Below are 26,183 nucleotides of genomic sequence, written 5' to 3' on the forward strand. Positions count from 1 at the left end.
TCCTTGGATGCTGCCTGACCTGCTGCGCTTTTCCAGCAACACATTTTTTTCAGCTCTGATCTCCAGCATCTGCAGTCCTCACCTTCTCCTAGTTTAAATTATGCCCCAAGATTCTAAAACCCAATCAAATTTGGTTTGATATTGCCAAAACAATAAAATTCAATGAGACAATCTGATGTTTGGGTAAAAAAGCAGGCATTTTGGACAATTGGCCAGAAAGAGCACCAACTGCCATTGAAAGATTACTATACACTTTCTGTCAAAGGTACATTTTTCATGTGAAACATCTTTTATAACAGAAGACAAGATGATCCAAGAAGATTGACACTGGAGATGACAGCCGCTGTCTGGATTTTGAAAATTAAGTTGCTGTAAATAGGGTCTTTGGATCAGTATATTATTATTGAGTGGGAGATGGATAACAAATCTATAAGAGAAAGGAAGCTTAGTTGTAAATGTTCACTTTTTGCATTAAAGAATGAAATTAATTTTTTTTGTTAAATAGTGGAATTTGGGTGGTTTTCCTTTTGGTTCATATTGACAGTTAAATCTCTGGACATAAAACACCATTCCGAATGGTTTCTTACTAGTGGTCATAAAATTTGCAATATATTTCAAAAGTTAGTCACTACAGGATTTTGTATATAGGACATTAAATGCAATTTTAATTTATTATTGCAGATTTCTTCACATTTTATCCTTTGTTGTTAGGAAGCCTTCAGCTACAAACTTTTAGTTTTGAGATGGTAAACTGTTCCAAGATTTAGCAATTTTGTTCACCCATCGGTCTATCTTAAAATAGAAACAGAAAATACTGGAGAAACTCTACACATCTGGAGATGTGGGGAAGGAAATACAGTTGATGTTTCAAGTCTGACTGTGTCGATATGGTCACTGATTCTGCCAAACCTGCTGAGTTTCTCCTCTATTTTTGATTTCTGTTTCAGATTTTTAGTATATGCAGTATTTTGCTATTATTGAAGTTATTTTTGGTTTGCTATCAATTTTGCTGAAGATTTCTTTCAGTGAATAGTTTGCAGAGGTTCTGTGCAGAGACTGCCTTTGATCTTATGCAAGTGACACAGCAAAGTGAGACACTGACAGAGGAGAAATGCTCAACTCCAAGATTGTTGAACTATTAGTGAAATTCTTTTTGTAAAAAAAAAGATCACTCATCAATTTTTTGAAACTTTTCTGCAAGGCACTTTTAGGAGAGGAAATGGAAATCTTTACATGTGCAGAGGACCACTGTCTCAAACTCCCAGAACTCCCTTCCTAACTACAGTGTGGCTGTCTCTTCACCCCAAAGACTGCAGCAGTTCAAGAACGTGTCTCATCGTTGCCACCTGCAGGGCAGTTAGACTTGGGTGATAAATATTGGCCGAGCCAGCAGCACCCACATCTTAACAAACTTCAGAAAAAAACTCTGATCTTTTTCTTTCCTGCTTGCTTGTTGAACAGTCTGGGAATTTTATCCCACAATTTGTCAGCTTTTACGCGGGCTTTCCCCTTTCTGTGCTTGGACCACGTGGATCACTTTTTGTTTCTTGTTAACGTTGTCCTCATTATCAGATGCTACCCACACTTCTGAGTTTGTGGTTGGGATAGCTTTGTATATTACTAATAGCACTGTGGTGTCTCTGGACTTCAGTTCTGGCACTGTTTATCACGTTGCCTTGGTTTGATAGGTTCGATCGCTGCTGCTGCCATGTTTCAGTATGAGGTCAGCACCTTCCTCCTGAGTGAGCTTCAGAAGCTTTATCAAGTCTAATTATGTCAGAGAATGGCCATCTCTCTGGAACCTTACAGACTCTTGGTCACAAATGACTGCTTGTTGTACCAATGTTCAGTTACTTTTCCAATAGCCAAGGTGTAATTCACGTCCTTATTCCACATAAAGGTTTTGTTAGCCTAGGTCTCTTTTATTTGTCATAACCTTTTACGAAATCAGTTTTAAGTTTCCCTTTAAAATCAAAATTTCCTCTTGGAAGCTCCTTTCAGGGAGTTTGTAAACACAGATATGTCATTAACTTTTGGAAACCTGTTTAGCTCCAAGTCCCAAAAATCAGGGACGTGGTATTTGTACCTGTCTCTGAAATGCTTTTAAAGCAGCCAACAAATGTTTAGAGATGAGGGTATCCTGCTATAAATATTGCCTATAAAGTGTTTGAGGAAAAGGAATTAAGTTAACACAATGTGCTAACAGAGATTTGATGAAAGATTCTGCTGAAATATAAGTTGACTTGCACTCTTTCAAATAGCTAATCTGTGTTGCAAATATGCTTTTAATGCTTTTTTAAAATGTAAATAAGTCAAATGCAAGTGCGTTTAGTCCATGGTGTTATGTATTTGTGTGGTGTTCTGCTCTCATTCTAAGTGGAGCGATCTAGCTGGCCAAAAGGATTTTTTTTTAATCAGGTTAGATACCTGCTGCTGATTTAAGTTTTAACTCCTTCGAGGAGCGCACAACTTGTGAGGGCAGACTGTTGGGGGTGAGGGGTGTGTGGAAGGCATAATGTTTGCGCAGTCAGGTGGGCTCTATTGCCTTCCAGCTGGAGGTCGATGTGCAACGAGGATAATAAACTGCTGTGTCACTTCTCTCATTTTTCCCTGCGGATGTCAGCTGCTCCAGTGTGAATGCAGCATGCCCACTTTGTGAATGCAACAAAGAACCTTTCACAATGTGCACATAAACCTTTTGCAACGCTACCAAATGGAACTGAGCACAGTATCTGTGGCAAAATAGATCTGCTATTTACAATAAATACAGAGAAATGGTTTCCAGTGGCTATGGGGTTGATAACCAAAGGGCTCAGATTAAAGGTGATTCTCCGAATCCAAAGCAATATTTTTATGATCTAATGCCAGGTTAGAATTTGGAATGGATGGCCTGATAAGGTCCAAAACCAGTTGCAGTCTTCAAAAGGAAATTGGGTGAATTACTGTAAAAGTATTGGGAGGAGAAAATGCAGGCAATGGGTCTAATCAAATTATTCTTTGATTCTGTTTTGGTTCCAGGAGCAGAATGGCTTCCTCCTATGTTTGATTGCTGTATGATGCAGGAGTTCTTTGCAGTTAATAGCAAGCAAACTGAATCTCTGCGTCATGCGATAGATGTTATTTTTGAAAATTATTCCCTGTAACATTGTATTTAAAAAAGACATTTTGTTCCTTGACTGTTCAAAACAATCACTTGCAGTTGTTTTCTGTTTTGTTTAACAACTGGCAGGCAGAAGTGGAAGTAGAACACGTCTGTTTCTGATCCGTTCTGTCCATCTGTGCTATCTCATCAACATCCTTCTTGCCTTTGTCCATTCCTGCTTTACATTTGCGTCAATGTCGACACCTTCCACTCTCAGTAAGGGAAGTCAACTTCCCTGTAAAACAATAATGGGTGGGCACATGGGGCTACCGGCTCTCTCAGTATTGACACAAGCTGTTTATTTGAATATGCCTTGTAACAAAAGGTTACCAAGTTATTTTTTTCTCTTTACTGCTTTTCTGAAATCCTGTGACACTGGGCAGGTTCATTCACAGCTGCATGCTCTCAGTGAAGTGCGATGTTTTCAGCAGCCTTCCCAGTAGTTTTAATAGAGTTATTGTGGACAATTTCAGTGAGTGAAAGTTTGGTGGGGAAAAAAAATGGAAACTGTGGGATACCATTAATTTTCCATTATAATTGTACATGTGCAGCAGGTGTGTGATAAGGAAGGGACGAGTCATTTATATTTCTGTCTGTCACCAATGAATGAATTGCACATGATCTTGAAATATTATTTGGGAATGGGGAGGGAATAAAAGCATCTAGTTTAACTCCTCAGTGCAGATTAAGTATTTAATTAATGTCTTCCGCCTCAAGATGGCGGTGTTCTTTTTGTTTTGAAAACTGGATTTGGCAAGGCACAGCTATTTTGGCATTAAGATGTTGCGTAATCTTGGCATCTTTGCAGGTAGTGTACCTTTTTAAAATCATTGAGCTGATTCATTTTGATAAGCTAATCATCCAGCATTTAAAAGGAAACTGGCAGATGGTACTGTTCTGAGACAAGAATGGAAAATGTTGGCAATTGTTGGCAACTTCTATGGAGAGAGAATGTTTGTTTATTTTGGGTGTGGATCCCAGAGGAAAATGGGCTAAGAAGTCACATCTGCCACCACAACTTTATCTCTCTTGCTCCCTCACTTGTTCTTTTTTGTGAGTCTTTCTTTCTTTCTTTCTCTCTCTCTCTCTCTCTCTCTCTCTCTCTCTCTTCCCTTTCTTCTCTTCTACACCATCCCACTCCCCATGTTTGACAAGCTGCTATTGTACAGCATTTTATATCCCTGTTTAGCTCAATATTCTTAAAACTGCTTTGAATTTGTCTGGTCCTAATCCAATTGTGGTTTTTTTTTCCCTCAAGATGCACTGGGTGTTTTTTTGTTTTGCTTTCATTTTAACATTTTAGAATTTTTGGGCAGTTTTATCTGAAGGTGAAATTTTGAATTTTATGTTTGAAAAGAAGATTAGAAAGGAGAAAAGCAGATTGGGTTTCCCATTGCAAAATCAAATTGGTAGCTGAACTTGGACTTGACGACGTGTTTTAAAATTAAAATTTAAAACCCTCTTTGCAGGTAGGTTAAGCATGTATCTGTTTCTAGCACTGGCTGTTCAAATTCAATCTCGCTCTGACCTCAGGACGTGGTTACATAAGGACCCTGTGAAAATTGTGTCAAATTTGGAATAATCATATCTTGCATTTGTACAAGAAATGTATAAAAATGAGCCAGAGTGCCTCAAATGTAAATTAAATTGGACTGTAATTCCCAGGGAGAGTGGGAGGACTGATCACCAGTTTAGTTAGCCATGAATCTTATCGGAGAATATAAAGGAAGAGAGATCAGTTTCTACGGAGTTCCAGTGGTTCAGGTACACCATTATAATAAAATTGTTTGTCCTCAGTAAATTCTTTAAGACCATGCTCCTGCTATAACCAATCCGCTGTACTGTGGTGTAGAATCATGGGTGTCCTTGCTCTTCTAATTCTAAAATCTTGTTAGATTTACCATCTGTGTGCATGCCAACAAATAGCCTTTCAACTCTGGCCAAATTTCAGTATAGCCCTGATGAAATTTACTGGTTGCCTCTAGAGGTTCTGGCGCGTGTTGGAATCATTCAGATTGGTTCAAGGGTGGGACTGGACAGCACTAGGACCGCAGTCAACTTCACTGTCTTGCATGAGCAATCCTTTTGTTTCAAAGCTCGTACTAGTTTGCTGAAGCTAATCTGTTGGCCTTGTGGAAGGTGGGAGTATGAAGAGACTTTGTCCACTTTTGAGTTAGTACAACTTTTATTTTTCTTTTGTAAACATGGAGCTAACTTGAACTTAAGACCAGCTTAGCTAGTAGCTCAGAGACTGTCTGTTCTGTTGAATGTCTTTTGGTCTTGAATCTTTTGGTTGGTCATGAGCAGACTGAGGTAAGGGAGTCCAGAAATTACAGTTAAGTTCTTAAGAGGCCAGACCTGTTACTGTCACATGACGACACTTTCTGGATGAATCCATCTCAATTTGACATTTAGTTTCTATACGTAGTACAATGTGACTCCAAGCATCTCCAAATATAACCCCAAGGTAGGCTTCTATGCCCCTTTTCAAAACATGGTTCACTGAATAAGATATATCATGGATTTTTAGCATCCTTTGCAGACATATTATATTTTGATAGCACTTGTTACCAACCCTTGCTAGGGAGTTGCATTGTTTTTCTTCCGTGTTTGTTGACTATATTGTCCTGACAACACACGGATAAGATTCCAAGAGAATGATGCCCATGTTCTGTCCCAGTAACTGTTGTCTGGAGCTGTCCAGATGTGGTGTTAACTTACATCATGTGATCAGTGGTGGCCATGTTTTAGCCTAGCTAAGTCCATTTAAAATTAAACAAAGGTTTCTTTTTTTTAAAAAAGGCATTTTGGTATCTTTCAGACATGGGGACAAAATAGGTTCCAGTTTATTGATTTGTGTCTAACCAGTGTACAATCCATTTCCTTTCAAAATCTGAAGATTTACCAGGATGGTGCCTGTTCTGGAGAGTTTTAGGTATGAGTAGAAGTTGGATAAACTCAGCTTGTTTTCACTGGAAAGATAAAGGCTGAGGGGTGACCTGACAGAAGTCGACAAAATTGAGAGGCATAGATCGGCTGGACAGTCAGTGGCTTTTTCCCAGGATGAAAAGGTCAACTGGAAGAGGGCACAGAATCTAGGCGAGAGGGGAAATGTTTTTCTGAGGGTGGTGGGTTCCTGGGATGCTCTGCTAGAGGACATGGTGAAAGCAGGCATGCTAGCAGTGTTTTAAGCTGTATATTGATAGACATGTGAACATGAGACGAACAGAGGGTTAGATACCACTTGTTTTAAAATAGTAGCGGGCCTAAACCAGGATTAGGAATCAATGACAGCTTCGTGGGCTGAAGGGCCTTTTGCTGTGCTGTATTGTGATTGAAAACCCATTTGGTTCATGTAATGACCTTTTTTAGGAAAGGAAATCTGCCATCCTACCTGGTCTGGCCTATACATGACTCCAAAGCTGTGCTGCTTGAGATGAATTGAACTGTCCTCAGTGGATGGGCAAGCCATTTAGCTCAAAGGCAGTTGAGAGATGGTTGGCAAATGTTGAACTTGCCACCAGTACTTCCATCCCATGAAAAAATTATTTTAAAAAGTCAGTGCACTGTCTGGATCCAGCAAGGAAAGAAATCGTGTGATTCCAATTCCTTCCCTGATTCATAAATTGGAGCATTGTCTTGGGTAGTCACTCAAGATCATGGAGGAATTTCTTCCACACCTGGTGTTGTGGGTCCCGAGGTGACTAAATAAATTGTCCAGTGCTGGATCCGTGCCCCCATTCTCAGGTGGTGGTTGCTGATTGGGATTTTTGCAAATTCCTTCCACGGTTAGGTTCAGCTGGAGGACAAAAACCATCAGAGACTGACTGACAGAATTATTGACAGATGATTTGCAAATTTAGACCGCGTTTGGCTCCAGATTCCCATAGGTGTGTGTGAGAACGGCACTTTTTCAGGAAGCTTTCAAAATATTGAAGTGGTTCCTCTGCCCTTCTGTTAACCCACTTGTTCAGAATAAAGGGCTTGTTTTGGACTATTGTGATTCATGGCAGGCCATTTGACAAATGCCTCAGGGAGCTTCCTCTCGCTAAGAAAAGACATTGACTATACAATTCAACATGATATGTACTGTTTCCATGCAGCATCTTGGCCAACTGAGGAATGCTGTTTGACAACAAGGACCTTGAGCCCAACAAGGAGAAAGTGAGGTCTGCAGATGCTGGAGATCAGAGCTGAAAATGTGTTGCTTGTAAAGCACAGCAGGTCAGGCAGCATCCAAGGAACAGGAGAATCGACGTTTCGGGCATAAGCCCTTCATCAGGAAAGCCCTTCATCAACCTTGAGCCCAACACCAAGTCTGATTTGAAGCTCAAGTCAAAATTTAAATCTCAATTGGCTATCTTACTTGTAGCAAAGCTTTAAAGTAATTGACAGAAATACATTAAGATGTACATCACGTAAACAGACCCTTTGCTCCAACTCATCCATGCCGACCAGATATCCTAACCTAATCCTCCCATTTACCAGCATTTGGTCCATATCCCTCGAAACAACCCTTCCTATTCATATGCCCACCCAGATGCCTTTTAAATGCTACAATTGTACCAGCCTCCACCACTTCTTCTGGCAACTCATTCCATACACATACCACCCTCTGAGTGAAAAAGTTGCCCCTTAAGTCCCTTTTATATCTTTCCCCTCTCCTCTTGCCCTCTAGTTCTGGAATCCCCCAGCCCAGGGAAAAGACCTTGTCTGTTTATTCTATCCATGCCACTCATGATTTTATAAATCTCTATAAAGGCATCCTTCAGCCCCTTATTCTCCAGGGAGAATAGCCCCAGCTTCTCCCTGTAGAGAGGGATGGGATGGCACGGTGGCTCAGCGGTTAGCACCGCTGCCCTATAGCGCTGGAAACTCTGGTTTGATTCCAGCCTCAGGCAACTGTCTGTGTGGAGTTTGCACATTCTCCCAGTGTCTGCGTGTGTTTCCTCCCACAGTCCAAAGATGTGCAGATTAGGTGAATTGGCCATGGTAAATTGCCCATAGTGTTCAGGAATGTATAGGCGTATTAGTCAGGGGTAAATGTAGAGTAATAGGATAGGGAAATGAGTTTGGGTGGGATACTCTTCGGAGGGTCGGTGTGGACTTGTTGGGTTGAAGGGTCTGTTCCCACACTGTAGGGATTCTGTGATTCTATAGCGCAAATCCTCCAACTCTAGCAACATCCTTGTAAATCTTGCCTGAACCCTTACAAGTTTCACAACATCCTTCCGATAGGAAGGAGACTAGAATTGCACGCAATATTCCAAAAGTGGCCGAACCAGTATCCTGTACAGCTGCAACATAACCTCCCAACTCCTAGGCTCAATGCTCTGACTCGTCGAGGAACCAAACACCTGCTTCACTATCCTATATACCTATGACTCAACTTTCAAGGAACTATTAATCTGCACTCCAAGGTCTCTTCATTCAGCAACACTCCCTAGGACCTTACACTTAATGCTATCGGTCCTGCTCTGATTTGCTTTTCCAAAATGCACCACCTCCTGTTCATCTAAATTAAGTTCCATCTGCCACTCCTAGGCCCATTGGCCCATCTGATCAAGATCCCATTGTAATCCGAGGTAACCTTCTTCGCTGTCCATCTGCAAACTAACTATACCTACTTTGTTCACATCCAATACATTTATATAAATGACAAAAAGTAGAGGACCCAGCACCGATCCTTATGGGACACCACTGGTCAAAGCCTCCAGTCTGAAAAGCAACTCTCCACCACCACCCTCTGTCTTCTACCTTCGAGTCAGTTCTGTATCCAAATAGCTAGTTCTCCCTGTATTCCGCGAGATCTAACCTTGCTAATCAGTCTACCATGAGGAATCTTGTCGAACGCCTTACTGAAGTCCATGTAGATCACGTCTACTGCTCTGTCCTCATCAATCCTCTTTGTTACTTCTTCATAAAACCCAATCAAAAATTTGTGAGACATGATTTCCCATGCACAAAGGCATGCTAACTATCCCTGATCAGTCCTTGCCTTTCCAAATACATGTAAATCCTATCGCTCAGGATTCCCTCCAACAACTTGCCCACTACTGATGTCAGGGTCACCGGTCTATAATTCCCTGGCTTTTCCTTACCACCTTTCTTAAATAGTGACAGCATGTTAACCAACCTCCCGTTTTCCAGCACTTCATCTGTGACTATTGATGATACAAATATCTCAGCAAGGGGCCCAGCAATCACTTCCTTAGCTTCCCACAGAGTTCTAGGGTCTGGGAATTTATCCACTTTTACGTGTTTGAAGACATCCAGTAGCCCCTTCTCTAATAATGACACTTTTCAAGATGTCACCATCTATTTCCCCACACTGTATATTTTCTATATCCTTCTCAAGTATAATATTTAATTATACTATTAGAGATAATTTCAAGTAAGGAAAGTTAAAATTGACATGCAAGTGACTGTTTTCTTTCTCACTGCTGACCAGAAAAACATCTATTGAGATTGAGTTTTAACCATCTCAAAGCCTTTTTATAACATGACCAAAGCTGAGCAGTGTGTGTTTCTTAATCAGTTTTGCTTCTCACCTTGAGAAGGTAGGTGGGGTTACCCAGCACCTTATACTGAATGAAGCTCCCATAGTGGTATTTGGGTTTGATCTCTTACATTTTAATAACTTCAACAATTAAACCAATAAAACCAAATGCTCTTCAAGTATGCTAGATGATTTGCAGCAATATATTGTCTGCCAGGATGAAGGGCAAGTAGGGTACTTTGTCTCTGGTGAGATTTGAATATGCAGTCATTGGATTGCTAGCACAGGCCTCTCGGCTCCTTGTTGTCAGTTCAATGGTGAGAGAAAGCTAGCTGTACGATTTGCACTTTGCTTTGTAGCCAGAGTATGATTGCCTTGTAATATTGGTAAAACCTCTCTTTCAGTCTGTTTCTAATTACAGGTCCTGCTCCAAAGCAATGAAATATAAGAGTTATGCTCGTGTGGAGCATTTATAATATACTGACCTCCAGGGGTTTTGCAGAATAGCCATGTTGGACTCCAAGCATTAAACATTGCTGTACATCTCTGACTCTCTGACTCTATTTCTCTGTACGTGCTGCTCGACCTGCTGAAGTTGTTCCAACACTTTGATTTTATCCCACACTGACCAGTTAGTTTGCAGATCATGTTTCTATGCCTTGAACGGACGTTAATTCCCTGGTTGGAATGGACATGAGTCCATTTGTTAATTTGCCAAAGAACGTGCATTTTACAAGTAGAATGTGTTAGCAAGGGTTACTATTTAACTTTTGACCCTACTACCGTAGTCCTTTTGACTGCCAACTTAGGCTTTGGTGTTCCCACAGTCAAGTGTGTCTATTGTATGATTATTTTGAAGATTAAAGGAAGCTTTTAGTAAATTTTGACCATTGTGATAATGTTCTTTTTGTTGAATGGAATTCATTGAATGAATTTTGGTGTGGTTTTTTTTTAAAAAAAGAGAAGAAATTGGGGCAGATTTCAAGTGCACCCTTTCTCTGGAGTGGTAACAGAAAAGTATGTATAATTCTATGGACTTCTCATAATTCTAAGCTTCGTGCAGACCATCTGCATTTGAGCAGGCCATCATTGCTGAAGGATTGACTTATAGTAAGAATTCTTCGAGGAGAAAGTGAGGTCTGCAGATGCTGGAGATCGGAGCTGAAAATGTGTTGCTGGTAAAGCACAGCAGGTCAGGCAGCATCCAAGGAACAGGAGAATCGACGTTTCGGGCATCATTCCTGATGAAGGGCTTATGCCCGAAACGTCGATTCTCCTGTTCCTTGGATGCTGCCTGACCTGCTGTGCTTTACCAGCAACACATTTTCAGCTTATAGTAAGAATTGGCCACAGATTAATCAGGATTATGAGCTGTGAATGTACATTGTAATTGACCTATTCAGAGATGTTATTACACACGTAGGGAGCAGCTAGGGACCAGAGTGCAGACTTCCTGGTCCACAGGGAGGGGACACACCACTACAACACACAGGCCTAGTAATAAGCTGTGAGCTAGTTCTCAGCTTGTCGGATGTAATTTAAGAGGCGGACTGACCTGAGTGAATTGGATCTGGTCCAATGCAGTAACTAAGTGAAAAGCTGCTTTATGGTGAAGGAGAATTTCTCGCACCCTGCAAGTATTTGTGTGCAAATGGAATTACTCAGCTCTTCAGAAATTGTCATAGAGTTCCATTATTTTCGCACACCAGGAAGTTGGATGAATGGTGATCTATCATCCTGAGGAGAATAAGAGGATCATCACCAAATGACAGCTATTGGAAATTCTTGAAGGAAAAGTGGTAGTGGGCAAATTGGTTATATGTACAACATAAATTGATCTTTTATTTGGAGGGGTGTGTAGAACCAAGATTTACTTTCTGAATTGATGTTAAAATTGGAAGGAAGAAAGAAAATTGTAATGTAGATCTGAGAAGAGCTGAAGCAAATATTTCCATTCTGAGTTATTTATCAGTCATCTGCTTAGAAATCTGAATATTACTGGTTGTGCGACTGCTTTAAATTTGCAGGATTCCATGCATTCCAAATCACGTGATAAATATGAATGAGATTAAGAAATCCTATTAGCAGCCTTTTCCTTACCACAGAAATGGTGGGTTGATGCCGAAAGGTGCTGGAGGTAAATTGGTTTTCCATTGTGATGGAATGTTACCGTGAGCCATGTTGACACATTGGACTGTTAAATATGATCTCTCAGTGGGTTGTTCTATCAGGAGGAGCCCAATAATCTCAAAACACATTCCAGCAGAACTTCAGATAATAGTTACATCTTCATGTTTTGAGGAATGCCCCTGTTGGAACATTGCATCCAGATGGCTCTGGTTACAGTCACTGTGTGCCTTCAAGTAAACAGCTCCACATATTGAGCTGTTTTGATGTAGAATCATGATCGCCTTGAAGAACAAAGTTTAGCTTGAAAACAAAACCTAGCATTATCTCCTTTTTGAAGCAGATAAATAAATTTTGCATGTGCTTGTGCAGTTGACAAATTCTGATATACAGTTGTGGAAGTTTTCGGTTAGTTAATGCAGAGTTGTTAATTTTTGTTACTATAACGTCTCAAATGAGGTATAGCCCAGATTTTCCTGTCTGAATAGCAAGGAGGTGTTAATGACGTTTGCCATTATTTGTACATGTGGTCAAGAACATCAGGTGAGGTATTGGTATGTCATTCAACTGAAATCTAAATGATGCTGTCTAGTCAGATCTTTTTCCCAATTTGAAATATTACATCTTGTTCTCTGCCTTGCTATTGAGACTCATTGACTGAACATTGGTGTCACAATCCAAACTTAAACTTGCCACATGTTACATTTGTCCGTTTTCCAGTCTGTTGGAAAAGCATTTTTCTGGCTATAAAAAGTAGACACAGTTTGACCCCTATTCTGTGCTGAGTCAGCTGGGTTGATGAGGATTTTGATTTATAAGGGTCTAATAGTTTGAAACAGTTAATGTTGGGGAGTGCCTTAGGCAGCACCTACTGCGATGATGTATGGGTTTAGAAGAACAGAGTAACATCTTAAGTCAGAACAAATATCAAATTCGCCTCTGTAACAATCTCTGTCATTTTGGTGTAACGTTTGTTTAGTTGCTAACATGAAATAAACTGCACCTGGTTTAAGAGCATATAGTAGTTTTCCTTGACCACATTAAACCAGGATTGCCCTAAACAGAAAGAAGTGGGTGACAGCAAATCCTCCTTATATTCTACTGTGCAATAGTATAAGGAGCTTACAGAACTTTGTGAGTAGCAGTATACACTGCTCATATAACCACTATTGCTACTTTTTGAGCTAGGAGGGAAATATTGGCTGGGCTTTCTGCTTCTGACCACTACTGACTGACTACTGCATGAAATACATGTGTAGCCATGATTGCTAATGTAATTGAGTAACCCATCAGCATTTCCTAGTTAAGATTTACTTGAGTTCCAATTTGAGTAAGGTATCAGAAGGTGACTGCCATGCATGGACGTCCTCCCAGCGTGAGTTGGTATCTTTACAGTGTCATGAAAGGAGAAAGAAAAATTTGAGGTTTGGGTGAGACTGGTTGTGGGAAAGAACTGGTTAGCCAACCTTTCTTGCCTACTGTTGAGGAAATATCTGTTCTTTATAAATGAATATGCTTTGTTCTCAAATACACCAGACTTTGCATTTAAGTTGTCTTACTGTGGAGAGATTTATTTTGGGGATATATTAGCGCTTGAGCATCTGCAATATATTATCTGCCTAAAACGTTTGTTGACTTACCTAATCAAGAATAAATTAAGCATGTGTGTTTACTGATGAGTATTGGTGTTCAATGATTAAACAGATTGTTCTGGCATTTGAATTACCAATTTATTTTGATTTGCAGTGGAAATTAGGGGTATCCTGTGGGGACTAATGTTGGCTTGAGTAAACTCAGAATATGGAAAGACGTTCAGTGAAACTGAGATTATGAAGTGGTTTTTGAAGTTTAGCTGCATGTTCAAAGTGGAGGGGAAGAATAATTTTTACAAAGGCAAAATGCAATGAGATATAAATTAATCTTGGACAGGGGGCACAGAATGAGTGATGTGGTGAGTTGGCTGAATTTTCTGTGTTCCAGTCAATGTTCTATTCTGTGAAAGTCTAGGGAAAATTAAGCCATCTGGATTACAAAATGGTGTCTCATCCAATTGACTGCTTTCTCACATCTGATCTAGTTGGAAAAATCAATCGGAGTATAGCTCCACCCATTAATGACCTAATATATTGTATTTGAGTTATAATTGACCTTTTAAATTCTTAGTTACACTTACAATAATATGACGCCCCTTCCATTCAGGCAGCTGAAGGGCTGGTACTGATTGAGATTTCAGTACCTTTTGGTGAATTTAAAGTGACTGGAATTCTTCATCTTATTTTGCGCCAAACAACAATTTTCCTGATGAAGTGAGTCTATGTTTTCGTATCGAGGACCGTATCCAATCTGTCCTGACTCTCACCAGGATGAGCTGAAAATGTGTTGCTGGAAAAGCGCAGCAGGTCAGGCAGCATCCAGGGAACAGGAGAATCGACGTTTTGGGCATAAGCCCTTCTTCAGGGCTTATGCCCGAAACGTCGATTCTCCTGTTCCCTGGATGCTGCCTGACCTGCGCTTTTCCAGCAACACATTTTCAGCTCTGATCTCCAGCATCTGCAGACCTCACTTTCTCCAGTCACCAGGATGACCATGGCCAGTGAGAATATAACTGATTCATAGTTTTCTTTTTGTTGCATGGCCCTATTTTGGATGGAATTCCATTGCACTTGAAGCAATACAGGTCACAAAGAGAAGAATTGACTAGTCCTCATGATCCTGTTGAGTATCCTGTGAACCATTGCTGTGGACTAAATGCCACACTAGGGCAGGATCAGAGCCAGTTCCCATGCCTTCAATGTCTAATAGCCTATGCAACTGCCAGCAGTTCTCTCCAAATGAATACAATGAACCTTGATTAAACGTTGGAATGCTTTTCCATTTGGAGCCTTCTGTGATCTGAGATGAGAAATGTGGCTGATTGTGATAATCTGGTGGTTACTGTTAAAGTAAAATGAAACATTATCCATTATGCATCTGGCTGTATAACCACGAAATGGCACAGTAAATGGGACTCTGAATATCAGCGAGCGCCCACATCCATTACAAGAGTGCCACAGCTGAAGATGAGAATTACTGATTTGTTAGAGTCATAGACGTACAGCACGAAAACAGACCCTTCGGTCCAACTCGTCCATGCTGACCAGATATCCTAACCTAATCTAGTCCCATTTGCCAGCACTTGGCCCATGTCCTTCTAAGCCCTTCCTATTTATACCCATCCAGATGCCTTTTAAATGCTGCAATTGTACCAACCTCTACCACTTCCTTTGGCAGCTTATTCCATACACTCGCCACCCTCTGCGTGAAAAAGTTGCCCCTTAGGTCCCTTTTATATCTTTCCCCTCTCACCCTGAACCTATGCCCTCTAGTTTTGACTCCCCCACCCCAGGGAAAAGACTTGTCTGTTTATCCTATCCATGCCCCTCATGATTTTACAAACCTGTATAAGGTCACCCCTCAGCCTCTGATGTTCCAGAGAAAACAGCACTAGCCTATTCAGTCTCTCCCTTTAGCTCAATTCTTCCAACCCTGGCAACATCCTTGTAAGTCTTTTCTGATGTGAACATAGGAGGTATTGTTGTAAGTTTGTGACTGGCACCAAAATTGGAAGTATAATGGACAGTGAAGAAGGTTACCTCAGAGTACAACGGGATCTTGATCAAATGGGCTGAGTAGCAGCAGATGGGTTTTAACTTAGATAAATGTGAGGTGCTGCATTTTGTACAAGCAAATCTCAACAGGACTGGTACCCTTAATGGTAAGGTGATAGGGAGTGTTGCTGAGCAAAGAGACCTTGGAATGCAGGTTCATAGTTCCTTGAAAGTAGAGTCGCAAGTTGATAGAATAGTGAAGAAGGCATTTGGTATGCATTCCTTTATTGGTCAGAGCATTGAGTACAGGAGTTGGGAGGTCATGTTGCGGCTTTACAGGACGTTAGGTCACTTTTGGAATATTGCGTGCAATTCTGGTCTCCTTTCTATCGGAAATCAAATATGTTTCTCCCCCAAACCCCATAAAATTCAGCCCCTTTTTGAATGTATTTTCTCTCCCTTGAATATAATGATATCCCACAATGTGGTTTGGTGACTATTAGAGAATTATAAACCAGCCACGCAGATTTAGGCATGTTAAGCATTATAAATTAAGGAATATTGGAAGAATTTTATGGATTGAGGAACAATAAAACTTGAATTTTACAATCCCAATCAACAGTAATACTGGGCAAATCAAATAGCAGAGTGAATCTTAGCTTGGTAGACAAATACGTTTTTTTATTCTCTTTGTTTTTTATGATGGTCAGTCACTGAGCATATTCACAAGAAGCCACTAATATAATTTATAAGCCTATTGCACATAAAAGAAAAACAACAAACTATCTAACACTGCACGAGAGCTATTTGAAACTGTTTTATTACAGAAATTAAGATTAAGGTTGTTGAAGAAAGTAAAATAGTTTACCATTACTCAAATCTCAGTGAAGGGTCACCCATCACCACTTTAAAGTTCCTTGATCAGTTGGCATGGCTGTAATAGGTCTCTGAAGCTTGCTTGTAAGTGATATCTAAGCACTTTCCAGACATGCAGCTTGCATTTGGTCAGCTCCTAACAGTTTTTTGACTGTGGAATTTTGTTGAAAGCACTCAAGAATCTTTGGCCCTGACTATGTTTGTAGACCTTTAAACTAACAGCACCTCTTCAGGCCTCGCTGATCCTGCACATGCTGCCTGTCATTCTTAGTGGCTTTGTATTTTTGTGCTACTGACCTCCTCTCACTAGGCAATAGTAGTTTTCTGTCTCACCTGTGCATATTTCTTAATGAACTGAAATGTTCACCTGAACTCTACTGTAAACCTCTGAATCCTCAACACAAATACATGCATTAATGAACTTCAGGCAATCTGGCATTGCTGTTATTGCAAATCTAAAATGGAACTAAAACTACGTCTCCACTTCTAACACAAGATAACAATACAAATCCTGCTTGAAGTTATGGATGGTTCTGTCCACTTCACTTCAGAAACTAAACTGCCAAATAATGAAATTAACATCACAAATCTTCATCGCAATCTGCTTAAATGCAGCTCACCTTAGAACAAAGATCCTGGAGACAGGTGTACTTGGTGAATGGCTGACCACTGTGGGGGAACAAAAGGCAAAATTATTTTAAAAACAAGTTATACAGTCCAGGGTGTAGTGAGAGAACATAACATGGAACTGGTGAGTTGATACTGAAATTTTCTTCATGTGCCAAAATTGAACTTGGGACTACTGCCCACAAAAACACAGAACTTGTTTCTTTTTTGACCTCACCCAATTTTCTGAGCCATGTTGTTTGTCATCAGCAAAAAGATCCTAAATGAGAACACCCAAAACAACAGTTTGAATTAATTTGCAAAATACAGTGAATGTGGGTTTAACATTTTGTATGTAGCTGAGAGATCATGTTAAACATATTAGGGAGATGACAGAAGTAATCTCGGACTAGAATAATGTGGGGACAAGTAGAATTTTGCAACAAAATGCAATTTCAGAATGAGAAAACGTGAGCGCAAGACAATCAAGTATCCTTTCTCACTTTTTCAGAATAGGTGAAACCAGAATCAGTATCTTCTTTGATTCACCTAACAGAAGCGAGAGTGAAAGTTTGAAACACACATGATTCAATGTAGTCAGATAATATGATTTCACTTGTTTGGAATGGATTTTGTTTTGTTTTGAAGAATAAAATTTGACTGAGGGAAGTATTGTTTCTACTATTGACTTGTTACAATGGAACTGACTCTTGATGATTTTACGAAGAAGGGAGAAAGAAAGCTTTGAGTTTTAGCTTATTTGTCCTTAAAATGCTTTTTTTTTCATAGGACAAAAAAAGTATTGGGCTACTTCCTATTGTTTATCATGCTACCACTTTGTGCTGATCTCATCAGGCTGAGATCAAAAGAAATGATGCAGAAATTGAAAATTTGTTAGGAATGAGTATTTTCATGGACAGAAGTCATGATTTATATTGTAATGTTACAGGCCCTTTTGTATTGCTGCAAGATGTTTACATGGCCATGGTAGATATTTGGAGTTGTCACTCAAGATATCTGATCCAGTTCGTTCTTCCACATACTTAATCCATGTCTCCAAGTGGTGGTGTTGGAGCGATATTCGATTTTTATTTGTCCTTGATTACATAGCGCAGCCAGATGGCTCTGATTATATTTTGGATGAATCAAGCCTATTAATTAGGCTGCAATATAATACATTGCCAACTTGACTGATTCTTAGTTAATATTTGTACAAAGTTGAAAGAATGTTTAAAGTATGTGGCATTATTTGCATTTCTTTTGTGTAGAGGTAAAATATCCCTTATCAAGTTGGAATCTATCTTTTTCCTTTGGTAACTGTCAAATGGAATGGTGAAAGCCAGTTGAGGCTTTTTAAAATTATTCGACAAAATGGGTGTATCAAAGGAATGACATTATTGTAGTTAAGAAAAACCTTTGCTCCCTGCCAGCCTTTGTAAAAATGCTCGTAAAAATCTCAAGCTTCGGACTACTTGTCAATAATCTCCGACCTTAGGTAGCTAATATTTCAGTTATTAGTGCCTGATGGCTGTTACAGATTTTTATCAGCTCTGAGGAAACTTGATCCAAATCATGCCATTAAAACAAATCTGATGAAAGGTTTTTTAAGTGTGGTACAATAAATGAATCGCTAGACCTGTCAATTAATCAAGCTTTGCTTTCTAAGTACAAATGAATAAATTTTAAAGGGTTTAAATACATCTGTCTGCTTGAGAATTTCTTTAATGCTACACAAGCTTATTTGCTTTAAGCTGAAACATTGCAAATTTGATAGAAAGCTTCACACATTAAAGTAACAATTCTTTCAACTATTAAATTATTTGTGACTTCCAATTGAATGCTAAAGTTTTGAAACCGCATAGAGATTTTTCATCTGCTAAAAGCCAAAACAGAGTTTACAATACAAAATCAATACTCCTAATTGTGCAGGGTAGCCTCCCATCATTGTAGTTTCACTAGCTGTTATTGAATATGTGCATGTATTTTAAAAGCTATTTTTAAAAAGTTGACTTAAGAAAGTAGGAGCTCAAGTCTAAAGACTGTAAAATTGGAGATTGTGGAATAAAAAGGGCAGTAGCTACATGGTTACAAAATTGGCAGATTGACTGTGACTCTATGACTAATAGCAGTTCACAGGTTTTTTTTGATTGGAGGAAAGTTTACTGTCTCCAGAGGGTAGGATTTCGGACCCCTACCCTTCCTGGTTATGTATTAACAAACTACATTTGTATGGGGCACATAAGAAATTCACGAGGGTTCTTAAGACAGCAGTTTCCAAACCCACAATTACTACCTTCCAGAAGGCAAAGGGCAGCAGTTCCATCATCTGTAAGTTCTGCCCACCATCCTGACTTGAAAATACCATCACCACTCCTTCAGTGTCACCTGGGTCTAACTCATGGAGCTCACTCGCTAACAGCACTGAAGGTGTACCCACACCAAATGGACTGCAGCATTTCAAATAGGCAGCTCAGTATCAGTAGCACCATGAGCCAGTAGAGTCTGCATTCTATGAATGGATATTTTTAAAAAATGAAAATACAGAACCTGCGAAAGTTTAAAACTTAATTACAAAGGTATGGTGGGCTGTGAGGGAAAGTGTGTGAAAATGACAGGCTGGTTGGTGGACTGCCGAGACAAGTGGGAAATGAAATTTAATTGTGAGAAATGTGAAGTGAAGACATTGAGGTAAGGAAAATATAGAGACACAACATAACATAAATAGTCCAATACGCAGGAGCAAAGTAAAGTTTGTATGGGCATAAGGCACAAAGTGTTAGGCATCTTCTAGAATGATTAATACTACGTAAAGCATTCTAGGCTTTATTAATAGGAGCAGGTGCAAAAGCAAGGCAGTTAGGCTAAATTTGTAAAAATTCTGGTTTGACTTTGACGAGAATATAGTTTACAGTTCAGGTGCCTCATTTCTGAAGTGGTACTTAAACCCGAGAGTATGTGCAGGTGAGATTCAGGAGGATGATTACAGGGATCAAGAACCTTTAGTAATAGGAAATAGATTGAAGAGTTGGGGTGGTCTGTAGCAAAGATTGAGGTTGAACACATGTGGTGTTGAACAGAGCAATTAAGAAGAAAATGTTTCCATTGGTGAAAGTATTGCAAATCTGAGAGCGTGAATTTGAAGTAAATGGAGGTTTTTAAAAAAAGTAATGATAACGTGAGCTAATAAATATGTTTGCCCAGTCAGTTGTTGGGATCTGGACTGAACTGTCCAAGAGTGTGGTGAAGGCAGATTCTGTTGAGGCCTTTCAGAGGAAATTGGATGATATCTGGAAAGGGAAAACGTGTAGTTTTTGGGAGAAGTTGGGGAGTTGGCAGTTGAAGTAAACCATCAGTGAGCCAGTGGACTGAATGGTTTCCAACTGTGCTGTAATCATTTGAGACTGATGTGAATAACCAATCAAAGATTGCTGTAATGTCAAGATGTTACAGGAACTTCATTGAGGAAGAGCCATGTAGCTGATCTGAGAGCTTCAGTGGGGATATTCTTTAGAAGCTAGAGCTGAGTAGGGGGCAATACACTTAATCCAACTGTTAAACCAAGAAGGTTTTAGCATTAATGGACTTGTTTATCTAAGGTGGAGGTGTTTATATTTTCAGTACCAATGCCTTAAGTGCTGCTGCCGATGTCTGCTGTGATGTTGCACAACAGTTTGTACCAATCTGCTGCTTCGCACATCAAAACACTGTTTAATTAGATAAATTAGATACTTAGATAAACTGTTCTTGTCTCAACCTGAAATGCCTAACCACAAGCTACAAAAATAGCTTTGAAATTGAAACAATATTGTGCAATGTATAAAATTCAATTCTGAAACTTGTAAGTAGGCAAGATTCCAGTCCTATTCCAGGATCCGTTGTTGACTGAATTGCAAAGCAAATTGTCTCCCAAGCAATTTCCGCACTTGAAACTTAAGCAAGTGAAAGAAGGAGCTTATTTGTCAAAAAGGATCTTTTGCTTTCTTTTCTAAGCTTGAGGCCCCTTATTTCTATGTTGTTTCTTTTCACAAAATCTCTCTCAAATCCCCTCTCTAGCAGTCTGCAGCAACAAAAATAGTGCCAATTTCCTAAGTGTCTCCCTTTTAAAAGTAATTTCCCATTCCTGGCAACATATTGGTGAATCTATCCTGTAGGATTTCTGGCTTTAGTGGGTTTTTTTCCCGTAATATTGTGCCCAAAACTGCACATGATATTTTGACTGTGGCTAACCACTGTCTTGTTCAACTTTTATGATTACTGTTTGACTGTTATTGAAACCCAAACTGCTATTGGCACGTTCATTGGCCTTATTTTTCTGTGCTCACTTTTAAAGAATTGCATAATGACCCAAGACAGCGTGTTCCCTGACCTTTATCTGCATTCCTCTCAAATGTTATTGACTCTTTTGCCAACTTGTGGATTAGTGGGCGGCACGGTGGCACAGTGGTTAGCACTGCTGCCTCACAGCGCCAGAGACCCGGGTTCAATTCCCGCCTCAGGCGACTCACTGTGTGGAGTTTGCACGTTCTCCCCGTGTCTGCGTGGGTTTCCTCCCACAATCTAATCTAATCTAAAATCTAATCTAATCTAATCAAATATAAAATAGGATGGGTCTGATCAAATGTAATTCACAAATAATCCTTGGAAACCCTTAGTCCTGGTTGATAGTGACATTCAATACACCGATTGGAACAGGTCTCAAAAGTTAAAGTATATCTGCTTACCAGTTCCTAATATAAGCAGAATTGTGGAGGAAAGCTCACCTCATTTTGATCATGGAAAGAATAACATTAAAATTGCATTCAGGGCAGAATTTCCTTGGACTTTTTTACAAACCTGGTGCACCATACAACAGACCATTTTTATAAGACTGGTGCACCACACAACAGACCATTTTTATAAGACATGGCAGCCCTACTTTAGTTATTTGAATATCGATTTATCAGTTATCTTAACTAGGGCGTTTGTTTAACCAGGATAGTTAGATTTGTCAAGCCCTGGACCCTGGAGGGATTCTCCTGAGTGTATATATACAATGCTCCCATTCCTTTGTTTGGGAGCTTTGTGCTGAGCATAGCTGTTCTGTATTTTGTGGGTTTTTTGTTTTTTTTGCTTTTCTTTCTTTCTTTTTGTTGCTTTGCACAGTGTTAGGGTTTGTTTTGTATTATAGGATAGGTTAGTAGTTAGTAGACAGTTGTATTGTAACTTGTATTTTTTTCTTTTTATTATACTGATATTTGTTATTGATTGTTTTTCAATAATTTTATAAATTTGTAAAGTTTAAACAAATTGCTAATAAATATATTTACAAAACAAAATTGCATTCAGAACTCATCCGACCTAGTTTCTCACCTTCAAGATGATGATAGATTAATGTTAGATTGCACAAGTTCCCATTTCAGCTTGATCGATCTCTCAGAAGAAAGTACTCTTAGTTCTATTTGTGAAGGTGGACTGTTATGTAGGGATAATGAAAGCCAGCTTTTAAAAGAAATGTTTAAAGACAGTTTAAAAACTTCTAAAGACATTTTCAGAAACTGAAACTGTCACTACCTTTCCAGTAAAGTAGGATATGCATTTATGATTTGGTCTCTTTCCTTCTAACGGGATGTATGCATGTTTTCCTGTGCAGGTGGTGAAACTTCTGAGCAACAAGAGGTCACAAGCTGTTGGAATTTTAATGTCGAGTCTTCACTTGGAAATGAAGGATATCCAGAATGGTAAGCTTGTTCAGTTATTGTAGGTAAATTCCTCATAAAGTTATTTGTCACTATTTTCCAAAATCTATTCACAGCTGCTCACAATGTATTATGATGTTTAGCTGTTCTCAGTAAGGCACTTTGAAGGTAAGTGGATGCGTGATCAGCAGGTATGGAATAAGTGTCAACTTACATTCAAGTAATGAATGCACATACACGATCAGCCTCAACAGTAGTAACTTGAATTGATACTTCTGTCATTCATAATTTACCCTCTGAACAGTAAGCATGTAACATGGTTTGTACTGTAAATCCTAAATGAAAGGGTTGAGTTTCAGTGCTCAAAATGAATTGCATGTGGATTTAAAATTACCATTTACGAAGTTGTTAGAGAAAAAGGCGGTGCAGGTGTCTTGAACGTGAGTTTGAATATATTTCATAAGGTTTCCATCACTTCTGAACTGATCGGCAGCTGTTTGATGTATGTTAGGCTAAATTTGGTGAAGTGAACCAATGCTACCTTTTTTGCATATTTATGTAAACATCATCTTAATCAATGTACAGAGTTTTGCAGCTGCAAAAAGTGATTCCTCACTTTCCCCTGGCGTCATTGAATGGTGGGGAAATGCTTCAGGCTACTTCCTACATCATGAAAGTTTAAGTAATTGCAGCAATTAATGTGCATTACAAACCAAACCACTCCTTCAGCAAGCCACAACTTTGTAGATGGAGAAGTCAAATATACAAATGAAAGAATAATAAATTTTACGTTTGGGGAAAAAAAAGGTCATCCATACCATTGACATTACATTTAAGCTTTACAAATGTTCTCAAAACAAGATTGCAGAATATGTTGACCTAGCAATATATATTAAATATCTTAATCATTATCACTTGTCTAAGAATACCAATAAAAGAAGCCAGCTGATGTGTTACATAAACAAACTAGTCTCTTGTGAAGTTCTTTGGAAGGGACAGTAAGATACAGCAAGATGCATACAAAATCAAAACTTTGCTCTATTAAAGCATGGAATCTTTTATTTTCCTAGAGTCCCTCTTCTGGTACTTTTAGATGGCAACCTTAAGTGGATAAAGCATACAATGCACATCTCAGTACGTAACATTCTGCCCCTTCTTGGTAAATAGGAAATAGTGTGCTTCAGTGCTTCTGAAAGTATAAATAAAACATTAAGCATGATGTGAGCATTCATTTTCTCCAGTTACACAGTTCTAACCTTAGTTAATTTAACAATGCAGTCAGTCACATTCAGTGAGGTGAAACATGTGCTGCATGTTCAATTCATGAATCAATTTGTAATACAATCTTTTAACATTAGACAAGGCATGTTTCTTCACAAGTAGGATATCGTCTGATAACAGTTGTGGTCTCATTTCAAATAAAAATAGGAAGTGCTGGTGAAACTCAGCAGGGTTAGCATCAGTGGACAGAAAATCAGTTGACATTTAGAGTCCAGTGACCCTTTACCTGTTCTGTTCTAACTCTGTTTTCCTCTCCAGAGATGCTGCTAGACCTGCTGGGTTACTCCAGTACTTTGTTTTTGTTTCAGATCTCTAACATTCTCAGTTGTTTGTTTTACTTTGGTGGTCTGATTTAACTTGGTTTTTCAGCTGGGATGGCTCAAAATTGGATTTAAAACTTGCAAATGATGTCTTCAGTGCTTTGAAAAATGCCATGATTCTCAAATCAAAATTGGTGATCCTATTGTGAGAGTGGCTGGATGTCAGAGAGAGTTGTTTGTGTTCCAATAGGGCCATCACGTTTCACCGTACTTGTTGCTACTTTGCCAGCTAGGTTTAGCAAATTTGGCACTGCATTTATTTATTTAATAAATGTTCATTTACGTGTCTATGGATATGTGTACACATATGATATACAAGATGTATGTAGCCAGAGGCTTGCCTGGAGAAACAGAAGCTGCCAATAATTTGCATTCAGCTAGGCTCTATACATCACTATGGTTTTTTTTTAAAAAGAACAAATCTCTTGACATTTTCATTAGTTCATGGTGAGATCTTCAATGTGTCTTCATGTCCTTGAAGTGCAGATTAATCATGTGCTAAACTGCCTATGTTTTTGAATTGACCACAAAGTTGAGGATCTTGTATCGCAAAATTTTGGTGTGTGTGGAGAATTCCATGAAGCACCTCCTTTGATATATACATGCACGTTCACCATCTGGTTCTTGAGTTTCTTAGAGTCATGGTCAGAAGAATACAGTATAGAAACTGGCCCTTTGGTCCAATCGTCCATGCCGACCAGATATCCTAAAGTAATCTAGTCCCAATTGCAAGCACTTTGTGCCTATTCCCCTGAACTCTTCCTATTCGTACACCCATTCAGATGCCTTTTAAGTGTTGTAATTGTATTAGCCTCCACCACTTCCTCTGGCAGCTCATTTCATACACTCACCATGCAATGCGTGAAAATGTTGACCCTCCGATGACTTGCATGGCTAAGACCCAACTTGCTCATACCAGTTTTCTCAATCATGTGATGGTCAAGTGAGCACTAAAGTTCCTTGTCTGTTTGCTTCCTCTGCTGTACTCTTCCTTTTGATGAAATGCATTGTTTTCCTTGAGTTTACTGATGCATGACAAACACTGGTCAAGTTTTAAAATTGGCTGAGCCTTGCATAGGCATTAAGTTGTCCTGCTACAGGCAAACATTGTATTTGTGGGTAAATCACAACTCTGCGATGATTACTCTTTACTTTGCAGGTGGTTTCCACACAAATGAACAATGAATGTTTTTTTCACAGGAATTGAACTTGGAGTTACTGTTACCAGCATTTACTCCGGTTATCCTACAATCTTAAAGTGACGGGAATCTTGCTGATGCCAATAGCTATGACAGTGTTTTGCATTTCTCAAGTGCTTTTCAGCACAGTGGACTAGAGGAATGACCTTCGATTGTTTGATTTTTCCATTCAGCACCTTGTTGATGCACCCAAGCAGTGGTTGGTTGACCCATACTGAGTGAACATAGGAGTTGTATTGATATTTCACAGACACTACCCAGAAAAAAAGACAGATGGCACAACAAAATTAAACTTGCCTTGTGTATATCTTTCGGGGATGTGCCTACAAGTGGCAATGTTGCGGATTTGCAAATTCTTCGAACTGGTCTGGCATGTTGTGCGAGCTGTTGATTTAAAATTTAATACTTGAGCCTGTCACATGAAGAAAATGACCTCAGCAGCATTGAGAACTTCAGTCATCGTTTCTTAAGGACGACCGACGGGGGCGGGGGGGGGGGCATTGTGGCAAAATGTGTCCCTTGACTTCGTGTAGCAGGGATTGTGCCACAGTTTTGAGGCTTAAATGCTTTCACAGCAATTAGTCTGTTTTCCAGTATGCCCGTCAATGTTAGATGTTGATCTGTGTGAATATTTTGCAATAAATCTTAAGCATCTAAAAAGAATTAATAGTGATGTTTGTGAATCACATTTAGTCACAGTCTGAGTTCTGTGAAATAGATTTCTGGGGGTTACCAAACTTTTTAAATCAAAAAAATCCCAAGTGCTAGTCATATATTGCGGCGCCAGCACTGGCGCCAAGAGGTACTTGGTATTTCTTGTACTGGCAGATGTATTTCAGTTAAGTCATAGACTGAAGTCTGAAAACAATGA

General features: G+C 39.3%; 1 protein-coding gene across 1 annotated transcript in view; it reads left to right on the forward strand.

Annotated features, from left to right (window-relative positions):
• fmn2b (formin 2b) overlaps positions 1-26,183 on the forward strand; it is a 463,563-nt gene that overhangs the window by 168,794 nt on the left and 268,586 nt on the right. Inside the window, exon 10 of the mRNA XM_043696758.1 lies at positions 22,467-22,554. Within this exon, the coding sequence (XP_043552693.1) occupies positions 22,467-22,554 (88 nt within the window). The remainder of the gene's footprint in view (positions 1-22,466; positions 22,555-26,183) is intronic.

This window comes from Chiloscyllium plagiosum, chromosome 9 (assembly GCF_004010195.1).
Source record: "Chiloscyllium plagiosum isolate BGI_BamShark_2017 chromosome 9, ASM401019v2, whole genome shotgun sequence".
Classification (NCBI taxonomy): Eukaryota; Metazoa; Chordata; class Chondrichthyes; order Orectolobiformes; family Hemiscylliidae; genus Chiloscyllium; species Chiloscyllium plagiosum.